Source organism: Bombina bombina, chromosome 1, assembly GCF_027579735.1.
Source record: "Bombina bombina isolate aBomBom1 chromosome 1, aBomBom1.pri, whole genome shotgun sequence".
NCBI classification, from domain to species: Eukaryota; Metazoa; Chordata; class Amphibia; order Anura; family Bombinatoridae; genus Bombina; species Bombina bombina.
Genome location: NC_069499.1, coordinates 1,374,739,919 through 1,374,755,437, shown reverse-complemented (window position 1 = coordinate 1,374,755,437; position 15,519 = coordinate 1,374,739,919). Strand labels below are relative to the sequence as shown.

Below are 15,519 nucleotides of genomic sequence, written 5' to 3'. Positions count from 1 at the left end.
GCGAGAGTTGTATGTGCATTGCGGAAGTATCGGAGCACTCACTGTACTATACAGTAATCGGGATTATTTGGTACTGTACTGTGATGAGGTTGGAAGCTTGGGTTCTGGGAGCGTTGCTTGCGCTGCTAATGGAGCGGTCAGTATTGATTCTATGTTAATAAACGTATAAGGCACAGTCTTTGCGTGTGCATTATCTGTATATGAAGAGAGAACTTGCTCTAATTACAAATCTGTTGTATTACTTACTAGATTTATGTTGTGTCTACGAGAGGAGTTTAGAAGCTTTAAATTAGAAAAGATAAGTAAGCATTACATTATTATTTTATTCACCCGTCATGCATTAAAATTTCATTAGCAGATATCTGGTATCGACATACATCGTTCATAATCAAATACAGGCACCCCACATATTATTAGAGGATTGCGGTGTGTGGGTGGCGTCCTCAATCCTTGGTTTACTCCCCCTTTACATCATCATTCCATAGAAAATCTATTTGTGAAGGATTGTCACCTGTAAATAGGAGATAGTCGTGCAATTTACAAAGTAGCTACTGTCCAATTAAACTAAGAAAGCGTTTTGGTTTAGGACACTGGATAGCGCTTGATTGGTGCCTGCATTTAGTCACCAATCCGCATGCTCTACCCAGGTGCTGAACCAAATATGGGCCGGCTTTTAAGCTTACATTCCTCTTTCAAATAAAGATACCAAGAGAACAAAAAAAATTGATAATAGGAGTAAATTAGAAAGTTGCTTAAAGTTAAATGCTCTATATGAATCATGAAAGAAAACAATTTGGGTTCATTGTCTATTTAACCGCATAGTGACCACAGCACTTTTCAATTTTCTTACCGTTTGGGACTAGGGCTATTTTTACATTTCTGCTGTGTTTGTGTTTAGTGGTAATTTTCCTCTTACTCATTTACTATACCCACACATATTATATACCGTCTTTCTCGCCATTAAATGGACTTTCTAAAGATACCATTATTTTCATCATATCTTATAATTTAATATAAAAAAATATATAAAATATGATGAAAAAAACACACTTTTTCTAACTACGTTGTCCTACCTACGTAACTCGTACGGTCAAGCCTACATCTAAATAGAGAACTTTCATATCCGACATATTTGTTTCTAAAGGAGGCTGATGTTAAAATAGTGATCGGATTCTGTATAATTTTCTGACCACATTATATTTGGCTGTTTTGAGTGCAGAGCTCACTCAAACATAAATAATTAAAACCTAAAATATTATGTATGGTATTAGCTTGTGATGATAGCGTTCATTTTATAAATGTTTTTTTCAGGCCATGTAACAAAAAATAATGGAAACATATACCTGTACCCTGAAAAAATAAATTTATAAAATTAATGCTATCATCACAAGCTAATGACATACATATTTTTTTTAATTATGTTTTAATGTTTTATGTTTGAGCGAGAGCTGCACTCAAAACAGCCAAATATTCACCATCCGATTTAATATTTTGATATCAGCCTTCGTTTCAAACAAAAATGGCGGATATGAAAGTGCTCTATCTGGCCATACGTGCTACATAGGTAAGAAAACGTGAGACAGTAGGCAAATATAACAGAACAAAGGCAATAAGTACAAGTAGCACTTTGCTATTTCCAAACCATTTTTTTTTTTTTTTTTTTTTTTAAATTAGCGATAGTTACATTGTAACACTGATATCTGTCAGGAATCCGTGAATGTATATATTTTTTATTAGACAACCCAAAATATTGATTTAGGCCCTTTTGGTATATACCGTATTTCATGCCACAATTTCACCGCCAAATGCGTTCAAATAAAAAAATATCGTAAACTTTTTCACAGGTTTCTCACTGAAATTATTGATAAATAGTGCAATTATGGTGCAAATGGTTGTAATTGCTTCTCTGGGATTCCCCTTGTTTAGAAATAGCAAACATATATGGCTTTGGCATTGCTTTTTTGTAATTAGGACTCTAAATGCTGCTGCGCACCGCACTTGTATTATGCCCAGCAGTGAAGGGGTTAATTAGGTAGCTTGTAGGATTAATTTTAGTTGTAGTGTAGAGATCAGCCTCCCACCTGACACATCCCACCCCCTGATCCCTCCCTGACCCCTATTAAACAGTTCCCTCCCCCCACAATGTTCACTGCCATCTTAAGTACTGGCAGAAAGTCTGCCAGTACTAAAATAAGTTTTTTTTTTTTCCCCCCATATGTATTCTGAAGTGTAGGATCCCCCCTAAGCGCCAAACCTTCTTGAAACCCCCCAAACAGCTCTCTAACCCTACCCTCTACCTATTTGTCACCTTCTTGGGTACTGGCAGCTGTCTGCCAGTACACAGTTTTCTACAAAATGTGCCTTTTTTTTATAAACAAAATAAAATAAATTCCCCTATTTTTCTGTAGTGTAGCTGCCCCCTCAATACACTCCCCAACTCCTCCTCCCAGATCCCTTTCCCCAACACTTATTTCCCCCCTTTGCCTCCTTCCCTCTCCCTTCATCACAGTAGCACGCTCCTGTCCCTCACGCGTGTGCACCCTCTGCTGGCAGTCCCGGATCTGGAACTCCTCTCCAGCGATGTGCCACCTCCCTCGCATCCCCCTCACGCCACCAACGATCGGCACCACGTCCTTGGTCATTAACTGACACCTTTTGTAGGATGTGTCTGACACGTCCTCGGTCACCAAGGTGTTAAAGGGGCAGAAAACCCCTAAATTGTCTTTCATGATTTGGATAGAACATGCAATTTTAAACAACTTTTAACCCCTTAACGACACGCGTCGTACAGGGTACGTCTTGCACAAACTGGTCTTTAAAGACCAGCGACGTACCCTGTACGACGTTGGGGTTGAAAGCGGCTGGAAGCGATCCTGATCGCTTCCAGCCGCTTTCCGGTTATTGTAGTGATGCCTCGATATCGAGGCATCACTGCAATAACATTTTTCCCCATCCGATGCAGAGAGAGCCACTCTGTGGCCCTCTCTGCACCGGACATCGATGCCGCGATCGTTGGTGGGTGGGAGCAGACGTGGGAGGCGGGTGGGCGGCGATCGATGATGACCGGTGGGCGGGATCGTGGGCGGGATCGTGGGCGGGATTGCTGGGGGGCGCGCACGGACGCGCGCGTGCACAGGGGAGGCGGGCGGGCGCGTGCACGGGGAGGGAGCGGGTGGGAACCGTTACACTATGGAACAGTGGTTTATATTTAGAGGGAGAGAGGGGGGATAAATATGTTAATCGAAGGGATCTGGGAGGGGGTGGGGGTTTAGTCTTGGGGGGGGGAAGCTACACTACAGAAAAGTGGGGAAAAATTAAAAAATATACTTTAAAAAAAAATATATTTTTTTTGTAAACTGGGTACTGGCAGACAGCTGCCAGTACCCAAGATGGCTCCCAATAATGTAGAGGGGGAGGGTTAGAGAGCTGTTTGGGGGGGGATCAGGGAGGTTTGGGGCTAAGAGGGATCCTACACAGCAGCATATGTAAATATGCTCCCAAAAAAAAAAAGAAAAAAAAAAAAAGATACCTTTTATTTTAGTACTGGCAGACTTTCTGCCAGTACTTAAGATGGCGGGGACAATTGTGGGGTGGGGGAGGGAAGAGAGCTGTTTGGGAGGGATCAGTGGGTCTGATGTGTCAGGTGGGAGGCTGATCTCTACACTAAAGCTAAAATTAACCCTGCAAGCTCCCTACAAGATCCCTAATTAACCCCTTCACTGCTAGCCATAATACACGTGTGATGTGCAGCGGCATTTAGCAGCCTTCTAATTACCAAAAAGCATTGCCAAAGCCATATATGTCTGCTATTTCTGAACAAAGGGGATACCAGAGAAGCATTTACAACCATTTGTGCTATAATTGCACAAGCTGTTTGTAAATAATTTCAGTGAGAAACCTAAAATTGCGAAAAAAATTACGTTTTTTTTTAATTTGATCGCATTTGGCGGTGAAATGGTGGCATTAAATTTACCAAAATGGGCCTAGATCAATACTTTGGGTTGTCTACTACACTACACTAAAGCTAAAATTAACTCTACAAGCTCCCTACATGCTCCCTAATTAACCCCTTCACTGCTGGGCATAAAACACGTGTGGCGCGCAGTGGCATTTAGCAGCCTTCTAATTACCAAAAAGCAACGCCAAAGCCATATAAGTCTGCTATTTCTGAACAAAGGGGATCCCAGAGAAGCACTTACAACCATTTATGCCATAATTGCACAAGTTGTTTGTAAATAATTTCTGTGAGAAACCTAAAGTTTGTGAAAAAGTGAACATTTTTTTTTATTTGATCGCATTTGGCGGTGAAATGGTGGCATGAAATATACCAAAATGGGCCTAGATCAATACTTTGGGATGTCTTCTAAAAAAAAATATATACATGTCAAGGGATATTTAGGTATTCCTGACAGATATCAGGGTTCCAATGTAACTAGCGCTCATTTTGAAAAAAAGTGGTTTTGAAATAGCAAAGTGCTACTTGTATTTATGGCCCTATAACTTGCAAAAAAAGCAAAGAATATGTAAACATTGGGTATTTCTAAACTCAGGACAAATTTTAGAAACTATTTAGCATGGTTGTTTTTTGGTGGTTGTAGATGTGTAACAGATTTTGGGGGTCAAAGTTAGAAAAAGTGTGTTTTTTTCCATTTTTTCCTCATATTTTATAATATTTTTAATAGTAAATTATAAGATATGATGAAAATAATGGTATCTTTAGAAAGTCCATTTAGTGGCGAGAAAAACGGTATATAATATGTGTGGGTACAGTAAACGAGTAAGAGGAAAATTACAGCTAAACACAAACACCGCAGAAATGTAAAAATAGCCCTGGTCCTTAAGGGAAAGAAATTTAAAAATGGCCGTGTCCTTAAAAGGGTTAAATTTACTTCTACTATCAAATTTGCTTCATTATCTTGTTATCCTTTGCTGAAGGAACAGCATTGCACTACTGGCAGCTAGACGAACACATATAGTCAGCCAATTACAAGAGACAATTGTGTGCAGGCACCAATCAGCAGCTAGCTCTTACTAGCGTAGGATATGTGAGTATTCTTTTTCAACAAGAGATACCAAGAGAACGAAGCACATTTGAAAATAGAAGTGAATTTAAAAGTGTCTTAAAATTACACACTCTATCTGAATCATGCACGTTTTATTTTGACTTTACTTTTTATTCAGCTACATATAATGCTTTTGGATTGTGATAGTAATAACAGTTTGGCTTTGCTGCAATGCTCCTCACTTCATTCTGTTTTATTCCTTCCAGACCGGCTGAATCCTCACTCCAGGAGAAAACTATTCCAGGTGTGTATTACTTTCTGATAAGGGGCCTATTTATCAAGCTCCATATCGAGCTTGATGCCCCGTGTTTCTGGCGAGCCATAACCTGTCCGTCTGCTCTGAGGCGGCGTACAAACATCGCCGGAAATGAATCCGATCGAATATGATTGGGTTGATTGACACCCCCTGCTAGCGACCGATTGGCCGCAAATCTGCAGGGGGCGGCATTGCACCAGCAGTTCACAAGAACTGCTGGTGCAATGATAAATGTAGAGAGCGTATGCTGTCGGCATTTATCGATGTGCAGCGGACATGATCCGCAATATCGGATCATGTCCGCTCACACGTTCTTAAAGGAACATAATACTCATATGCTAAATCACTTGAAACTGATGCAGTATAACTGTAAAAAGCTGACAGGAAAATATCACCTGAGCATCTCTATGTAAAAAAGGAAGATATTTTACCTCACAATTTCCTCAGCTCAACAGAGTAAGTTCTGTGTAAAAAGTTATACTAAGCTGCTGCCCAGCTGCAGGTAAAAGGAAAAAATAATGAAGAAATGAACAGCAGCCAATCTGCATCAACAGTGCTGAGGTCATGAACTCTTTTACCGTGATCTCATGAGATTTGTCTTAACTCTCATGAGATTTCATTGTAAACTTCCTTAAGCTGAATAGGGAAATAAGATGAGTGTGCATGTAAGCTCGCGCCTTCCGCTGTCCCGGGACAGACATACTATTTGTTGCTTAGAAGTCCTTTACAATGGGATGTGGCTACTGAGAAACTTTTGAGGTAAAATATCTTTCTTTTTTACATAGAGATATTCAGGTGATATTTTCTAGTCCGCTTTTTACAGCTATACTGCATCACTTTCAAGTATATTTGGATATTATGGCCCTTTAAATAGGCCCCCAAAGTCTTTATATGTACATAGGTGTTATGCCATGTTGTCAACTATTAAACATTGAACTTTAGATGTGCAGTAATATGTTAGAATAAAAAAAACCACATTCTTATTTTGTAAAAGAGCATATTTAATAAGGCTCCACAGTCTGTGTGAAAAAGGGTCATACTAACCAAATAATATGTTCTAATTCTAGTTGCATACCATATTTTTTCCCTGCCTAGCAGTAACAATTAGGCATGGTGTCATTCATTTACTAAATTAATGCCGAATATAGTCACAGGTAGCAGCATTCAGCTATTTTTGGCGCAGGATTTAATTGTGTAATAGTTGAACACATGAATATCTTAAAAAACAAACAAAAAAAACAACACATTTGTGTGTTGCACTATTACACAAATAAATCTGGTGCTGAAACTAGCCGAATGCCGCTGCCTGTGGCCATATTAGACTAATGAAATTCTGCCTATGCCTAGTGACAATGCATTACCACCCATGAGCAATTATTAATTAACACATTGTTGCTTGTGCACTTGTCGGGACTTAAAATCTTTGAATATATAGCCTACTGTCCATATAATATTGATATGTTATACCTCAACCCTGCATATATAGAGTGCCAATGGGTATGAGTATCCCTGCGGTGCGTAGCAATGACCGGTTCCAACAGGACAATAGTAACCTTTTACGGAATCGCCAACAAGGTGAGGAAAAGGAGGGGGAGACAAGAATCTTGTCAGGGTGCTTGGGGAGGTAATAGGCTCATAAGAATGCAACTTCACTACGGGTAGATAGCTGTAAAACTTCACTTTTATTCACATTTGTATAAAATGTGTGTAAACAATTGTGCAGGCACCTAGCTTGATACCGAAGGAGAACCTGTTAGAATCAACGCTATTTGCTAAGAGGTACAAGCGTCAACTCTTGGCAAAACAGCGATCTGCCGAGGGCTGCCTGAGCAGCTCAGAACGGCGAACGCTAGAAATAAATAAAGGAGCTTTCAGCATGAAGTATTGTATACTTCATGAATGAAAGTCCCCTTTATTTGTTTCAATGGTCAATCCTAGCGTTTCACAAACGCTAGGATTTACTTTCATTTTAATGGCCTAAATATGAAAAGCTTAGTGGAGAGAAGGGGAAAGGTGATATAATAGGAACTTTCAAGTATATTAAGGATCTTAACCCCTTGACCACAATGTACTCTGTATGTCACTTGTCGTTAAGGGTTTTTTCAGGACATAATAGCACATTTCTAGCAAGAACACGCTATTAATTCCCTCCCTCCAGCAGGCTTTGTGGAATAGAGCAGTCTCAACGCTGGTGGCAAGACCGCGCTATAAAACAATCAAGTCCCGAAAAAAGGCCAGCGACATACAGGGTACGTCGCTGGTCCTTAAGGGGTTAATACAGCTGAAAGTATTTTTCACTAGATCAACTCCAGGACATTATGATCTCATGTTGAAGGGTAATAAGTACAGGAGTAATTTGCAAAAACAAAGGGTGGTTGATTCATACAAAAAACTTCCATTAGAAGTGGTAAAGGCCAACGCTGAGCTATCCTATGAATTAAAGGGGCATTGTACTATATTGTAATCTGGCCATACATCTTGATTAACATACAGTAACATGTTAAGTTTTGGGGGAAACAAAAGCATACACAGCTGGTTGGTGGGGGGTTATTTATGGGTCTTTTATTAGCTGACTGACAGTTTTAATATTTTAGAATGGAATGAAAATAATACAGGTGAATAAGAATATAATTATATTAATACTGTAGTTTCCTCACTGTGTATTTATTTGTAGACCACCATCATGCACTTACCACCCCATGTTGGGCTGCTGAGGAGTATCTGATGTTAAAGGAGTGCTATGCCTGTCCTAACTTCCAGTATGTAAGTATTCTCATTACTACAAGTACTCTGGTAATAAAAAAATTGCAATGTAATTTGTGGTAGACAAGTTTGCAAACTGTATTTTATTTTTTTTCCCCTCCCACAGAAAACTACAACAGAATGTAGTGTCACTGGTTTTGTAGAGCAAGTTAAGTGCGCTACATCAAATAAAGAGGAGTATAAGAGGTAAGTGGGTAAAAATTGAAGAAGAGAAAAATAGCCAACCAGCATCAGCAGTGCTGAGATTCCATGAGATTTCATAGTAAACTTTCTTAAACTGAATAGGAAAATTGTGTGCCCATGCATGCATATGCCAGATGCCCCTTCACTTGCAAGTCCTGGGACTAGCATTCTGATTGGCTACTTGCAGCCTTTTTTATAGTGGGGTGTGAATACTTAGGAAATGTTGAGGTAAATATCTTCTTCTTTTACATAGAGATGTTCAGGTGTTATTTTCTAGTCAGCTTATTACAGCTATGCTGCATCACTTTCAAGTGCTTCATTATTTGGGTATAATGTTTCTTTCAAGGGACATGGAAGTAAAAAAAGGAAGATGACTGTTGCACAGTACTTAAAGGGACAGTGTAGTCAAAAATAAACTTTTTAAGATTCAGATAGGGCATGTAATTTTAAACAACTTTCCACTTTACTTTTATCATTACTTTTGCTTTGTTCTCTTGGTATTCTTAATTGAAAGCTAAACCTAGGTAGGCTCATATGCTAATTTCTTAGCCCTTGAAGGCCGTCTCTTATCTGAATGCATTTTGACTTTTTTTTTACAACTAGAGGGTGTTAGTTCATGTGTGACATATAGATAACATTGTGCTCATGCACGTGGAGTTACCTAGGAGACAGCACTGATTGGCTAAAATTCAAGTCTGCCAAAATAACTGAAATAAGGGGGCAGTCTGTAAATCACTGAGGTAAAAAGTGTATTAATATAACTGTTGGTTATGCAAAATCGGGGAAATGTAATAAAGGGATTATCTATCGTTTGTAAACAATAAAAATTCTGGTGTAGACTGTCTTTTTAAAGGGACAGTAAAGTCAAAATTAAACTTCATGATTCAGAGCATGCAATATTTAACAACTTTATAATTTACTTCAATTATTAACTTTGCTTTGTTCTTTTGGTATCTTTTGTTAATGAGTAAATCTAGTCAGGCTGAAAGGAGTTTATCAGTGGGCACGTATCTTTAGTTCTCTATGGCAGTAAAATGTGCTACAACGTTGCCAACACTTCTTTCATATGGCTATGGCTAAATACACATGCACACTCCTAAGCTCAACTAATATTACTCTTTAACAAAGGATAGCAAGAAAACTAAGCAAAATTGATAGTAGAAGTAAAATAAAAATGTCATGTTCTATCCAATCCATTTATGAATTCTGACTTTACTGTCCCCTTCTCCTCTCTAAGATAACCACTTAATTGGGAGACTGTTGATGCCAAAAGAAAAGAAGATGGAAAGTTGCAGAGTATGAAATTAAAGTGATGTAGAAAAAAAAATGCACATAGCCTTTTACTATTGTACTGTTGCTTGCATATAACTATGTGTTTAACATCTGCAAAAGGGTTAAACATACAAGGTCAGTTCCAGAGCAATAGTGCATTACTAGAGGCTACAGGAGGCATATTTGTGTAGTCACCAATCTCTTGCTAGCTCCATGTAGTGCATTGCTGCTCATAAGCCTACCTATATATGCTTTTCAACAAAGGATACCAGGAGACTGAAGTCAATTTGATAATAGAAGTCAATTGAAACATCTTTTAAAATTGTATGCTTTATCTGCATAATAAGTTTTGAATTTCATGTTCCTTTAATAATTTTCCAACTATTGGTACGGTGTCCAACAGAAATGACAATAAAAATTATGCAAAAAATGCATAAAGGTAAATTAATTATAAATGAGAATTAAAGTTATTGTAAACTTTAGGTGAGGTAATTCAACATTTGTAATCCTGGTGTGTACTTTTCTTTCTTATTTTTTCTTCCTTTTAGCGGTTGTTAAATTCGCTCTGCCTGCCTATTGGAATTTTTTTTTTATTTCTTTTTTTTTTAGCGGTGATGTATCCACTGCTTGGCCAATCTGTGAGTATGCCATGTGGCTCACATTAAGTGAAACTTTCCCCTTTGTATAAACAGATCCGGAATGTTAACGATATTTTAGATGGAGTTTAATTAATCAGTTGTATTCAAGATGTGCCACAATTTGCTTCTTAATATAGCTCTGAAATTCTAATACCCGTGCTCCTGCCATGCACTTCAAAACTAATCTTTTTTTTCTTTTTTTTTGTGAGCAAACGGTTTGAAATGTTCTCCAATCGGCGCTCTTGCCGTAGGCACTTTTTTTTTTGTAGCGCTGTTGGAGAACAGATCAAACCATAAGCTTACCGGAAAAAAAAACATTTTTTGAAGTGGGCGGCCAGAGCCCAGGGTGTTTGAATTTCAGAGCTACAATAAAAAGTAACTTATAGCGCATCTTCATTACAACTGATGAATTAAACTCCATATAGAATATCCGCTTACATTCCGGATCTGTTTATACAAAGTGGAAAGTATTAAATGATGGTAAATCCTGGCGTTTCTAAAACGCACAGCACTCTTCTTCAGTGAGGTGATGTTTCCACCTCTAAACAATAGCTGTTCGTGTCCTCTGACAACCTATAATGGATTTTGATTTAGAGATGGAAACGTCACCTCATTCGTAAAGAGCGCTATGTAACTGATGAATGAAACTACAGTTTATTTTTAGTGATGGTAAATCCTGGCCAAGGGGGTGAAAATTTCACTACTAAAAAAATAAATAGTAATTTCCAGTGGATTGGCAGAGGAGAGTGAACGGAATACAATTATCGGAATAGAATTTAAAGGGATGGTATGGTCAAAAATGATTTTTTTTTTTGCATTGTACTTCGCTTATATTACTGTTCGGGGTTAAATACACAGTAGAGCAGGGTCGATAGTCAAATTACATGCTCTAATGGATTATAGCAGGGCTTGACAAACCAGGGTGGCACTTGCACTTTAAAAATGCACCCTAGTTTGGAGCCCCAAGACACCCATGGTTGCCCCCAACTTCCGCCCCTAACATTTAGCTTGGTGTGGCTGGATCCTTTCTACATCACGCACCTGGGAACTAGCGCCAAAAAAGAGATTTGGTCTGGGAAGGGGGGGGGCTGCAGACTGTGCATGTGGATAAAGTAAGACCACCAGATACACCGCTAACCAGTTATATGCTTCTTAACCCATCTTAAAACCTGCACTAAGCTGAGGCAGTAGATCTGCTGAAGGATGACGAGCGATTTGTACAAAATCTACTTCATTACAGTCCAGCCTTTATCCATCTCTCAAGTCAGAGCTACTGCACCAAGCCATTTAATCTTTTGATTATTCTTTTGAAAAGATTAATGGACCCCAGCTGAATATCTGTCTTAGTAGATGATCATAAAATAGAACAATACAAAATTTGAAGAAGAAAAAATTGTGTGTACATAACATAAATAACAAATAAAAACGTTTCCAATCCGATTAGAAATCTCCACAAGTGTAATTGTTGAATTTTATGCACCACCACCTGCTGGTAGCAAGTAATATAGCAAAACCATGGAAAGTATACGATACAGGATTCATTGTTAAAGTGAAGGTCTATTTTTATGAATTAGTGCCCAGTTTTTAATAATCCTATTAAAAACAAGGGCACTTTAATTCATCAAAATTGACATTTTACTAGTTTTCTTCAAAAACTTACCTTTTAATCCTGGCAGCACCTCCAGCGATTCCCCCGGCCATCGGAAGCCTCTGCAGACGTCAGAAATGATGAATCCGGCTTCCTCCAATCACGGCTTCCCCCCGGGGGAATCTTGGCCTGATGCAACGCCATGATTGGAGGAAGCCGGAATTTGTAATTTTGGACCGGCGAAGACGGCTTGCGATGGGCGGAGGAAGTGCTGGAGTGGCTGCCAGGGTTAAAAGGTACGTTTTTGAAGAAAACAGTGAAATGTCAATTTTGATGAATTAAAGTGCCGTTGTTTTTAATAGGTTTATTAAATACCGGGCACTAATTCATCAAAATTGACCCTCACTTTAAGGCACATTTTTACAATATTACTAGTCAAGTTTAAGACAACTTCCTCTATGGGCTTGATTTATCAATCATTTGAGGAATTCTCCTTTCTGTTCTACTATCGGTTCTCCGCAGCTCTCCTGTGTGCCCTTATTTATCATAAAAAGTTGTTTTTTCTCCATAGGACAGCTGAGGAGAACTAATTATAAATGTAATAGTCGGATTAGTATCTTCTCCTTATTTATCACTGAAAATAAGCAACTATTCTTCATGTAAGTCATGTAAGCCAATAGAAATCTTTATACAGCCTTCCTAGTAGCTTTAACGCCCCTCTTCAACAAACTGTCATGTAAGAAAATCTACATTTTCATTGTTTTTGTGCTTCAATTTTAGTGCTTTTTATATCTTATTTGTATGCCCCAATATATATCATTTTTGTACGGTTATATATTATTTTGGCGCTCAATTATATATATATATATATATATTTCACGCCAATATAAATTATTATTGCGCTTTGTTATAGATCATTTTTGCACGTTGTAGAGCCCTTTTTTTGTAACTGCTTCTACAACTGGTAGAGAATAGATTTCTAATGCTGTTCTCCACTTTAGCTATGGAGAACTTTAATGCAGGAACTTGCAGGAGAACTTTGTCTTCCACAGGAGAATCTAAATAATAAATTTGTAACTAGGAAAATTGAGTAGAACTACATGAAATACGACTAAAAGGATCTAATTTAACCCTTCTTTTGACACACATCTAGATTTCTAACATATTTATCGAGCACTGGATCAGAACTTGTAATTTTTCAACTATAATGGCCCTTTAAGATGTTAGTTTGTTAAAAGATTCTCTTATAATTCACATTTTTTGATTCGCTGATGGTTGTCACATGATGCAAGGTGAAGGAAAATGTAACTAAATTTGAAATGTCTGGAAAAAAAAATCTTTCTCCTGTTAAGTGTAGTCAGTCCACGGGTCATCCATTACTTATGGAATATTTCTCTTCCTAACAGGAAACTGCAAGAGAATTACCCAGCAGAGCTTGCTATATAGCTCCTCCCCTCACCTGTCATACTCAGTCATTCTCTTGCAGCCTAACTAGATAGGAAGCTGTGAGAGATCTGTGGTGTTTTTTAACTTAGTTTATTTCTACAATCAAAAGTTTGTTATTTTTAAATGGCACCGGAGTGTGCTGTTTATTCTCAGGCAGCTTTAGAAGAAGAATCTGCCTGGGGTTTTTTTTTTTTTTTCTATGGTCTTAGCAGACGTAACTAAGACCCACTGGCTGTTCTCATCTGAGGAGTGAGGTAACTTCAGAGAAGGGGAATAGCATGCAGGGTCCCCCTGCAACAAATAGGTATGTGCAGTAAATTATTTTCTGAGCAATGGAATTGACTGAGAAAATACTGCTGATGCCATTGTAAAGTAAGTTCAGCCTTAAATGCAGCGATAGCGACTGGTATCAGGCTGATGTGTGTGTGTGTGCACTGAATGTATTTTCTAAGGAATGGAATTGACTCTGAAAATACTGTAAATACTGAAATTATGTATGAGCCTTAACTGCAGTAAAAGCGACTGGTAGCAGGCTTATTAATAATAATACATAACTTTCAAATGTATGTTTAAAACGTTTACTGGCATGTTAATCGTTTTTTGTGAGGTACTTGGTGATAAAACTTATTGGGGCTTGATTTTTACCACATGGCCATTTTTGTTTTCTGCATAGAAACAATTTCTGAGCTTCCCCACTGTTGTAATATGAGTGGGAGGGGCCTATTTTAGCGCTTTTTTGCACAGTAAAAATTCAGTCACAATCTGTCTACTTCATCCTCCATGATCCAGATCGTCTCTAGAGAGCTCAGGGGTCTTCAAAATCTATTTTGAGGGAGGTAATCAGTCACAGTAGTCCTGTGACAGTGTATTTGACTGTGAGAAAAACGTTAATTATATAATTGTTATCCGTTTTTGGGTACTAAGGGGTTAATCATCCATTTGCTGGTGGGTGCAATCCTTTGCTAACTTAATACATTTACTGTGAAAATTTGGTTGCTATAACTATTTTTGTTCATTGTTATTTCAACTGTGTCAGTTTTTCTGTGCTTCTTAAAGGCACAGTAACGTTTTTTATATTGCTTGTAAATTAATTTTGAAAAGTATTTCCAAGTTTGCTAGTCTCATTGCTAGTTTGTTTAAACATGTCTGACTTAGATGAATCTCTTTGTTCACTATGTTTAAAGGCCAATGTGGAGCCCAATAGAAATTTGTGTACCAATTGCATTGATGCTACTTTGAATAAAAGTCAATCTTTACATGTAAAGAAATTATCACCAGACGACGAGGGGGAAGTTATGCCGACTAACTCTCCTCACGTGTCAGTACCTGCGCCTCCCGCTCAGGAGGTGCGTGATTTTGTGGCGCCAAGTACATCAGGGAGGCCCTTACAAATCACTTTGCAAGACATGGCTACTGTTATGACAGAAGTATTATCTATAATAAAATAATCTAGGTCATTTTCTATAATGGTGTAGAAACAATATTTATTTACTCAATATTGTTTAGAGTTGAATTCAATCAATCTGAACAATAAGCTATAGCCTTGAGGTTAAATTTAAAAATTGAGGTGGTATCTGGATTTTAGTCGCTGTCCCTGTGAGTGAGTATGCCTCTGCACTGAGATGTTTACTATATTAGTGAAAAATAATATCTTTATATATATTATAATGTTCACTTAGCAATTATTATGTTGCCTGTAGCAAAAGGTTACAAATATTATATTGAAACATAAGCGTTTCTTTTATTATAAAGAAATGAGCATTAATGAAACTTAATGAATAGGAACCAATATTCACCAGCCAAGTTTCCGGAGGTAACGGCACTCAATATCCCTTTAAATGAGGACGGCACCAAATACAAATATACAAATTGCCCGGATGAAGCCAAAGAATTGGTGAAACGTACGTCGGCTCTAACGGCTCAGTTTTGATCTGAGCGAGAGTGAGGAGAACGCCCGCAATAGCCTGTACATCTGTGAAGATCTTAAACAGTGTTCAGCTCCTATGGAAGGACTTTCTGACAAGCAGCGAATTAGCAAGTAACAGAGTGTAGAGGGAGGAAGTATTGCTACGTTTACATTACACGCCACGGCTTGTGTGTGCCGGGATCAACCGGCCTTCGGCTGTGGAACTTAGCCCCCTCCAGGATCACCTTGCTATAGAGAAGAATCTGCTTCTTACGGAAAGAAAAGCCACAGGCGGATTACAAATCATGTGGATTTATCTTTGATGATCGGTTCAAGGGATAATTTGTCATTTTCAGGACAGCTACTACACAGCATTAACGTTGGCCAACGATAAGTATATTTAA

The 15,519-nt window shown here is 38.2% G+C and overlaps 1 protein-coding gene across 1 annotated transcript in view; it reads left to right on the top strand.

The window, feature by feature from the left end:
• JTB (jumping translocation breakpoint) overlaps nucleotides 1-15,519 on the top strand; it is a 35,233-nt gene continuing 19,714 nt past the window's right edge. Inside the window, exons 1-4 of the mRNA XM_053704431.1 lie at nucleotides 1-136; nucleotides 5,270-5,307; nucleotides 7,994-8,082; nucleotides 8,189-8,268. Of these exons, the coding sequence (XP_053560406.1) occupies nucleotides 12-136; nucleotides 5,270-5,307; nucleotides 7,994-8,082; nucleotides 8,189-8,268 (332 nt within the window). The 5' untranslated portion in view covers nucleotides 1-11. The remainder of the gene's footprint in view (nucleotides 137-5,269; nucleotides 5,308-7,993; nucleotides 8,083-8,188; nucleotides 8,269-15,519) is intronic.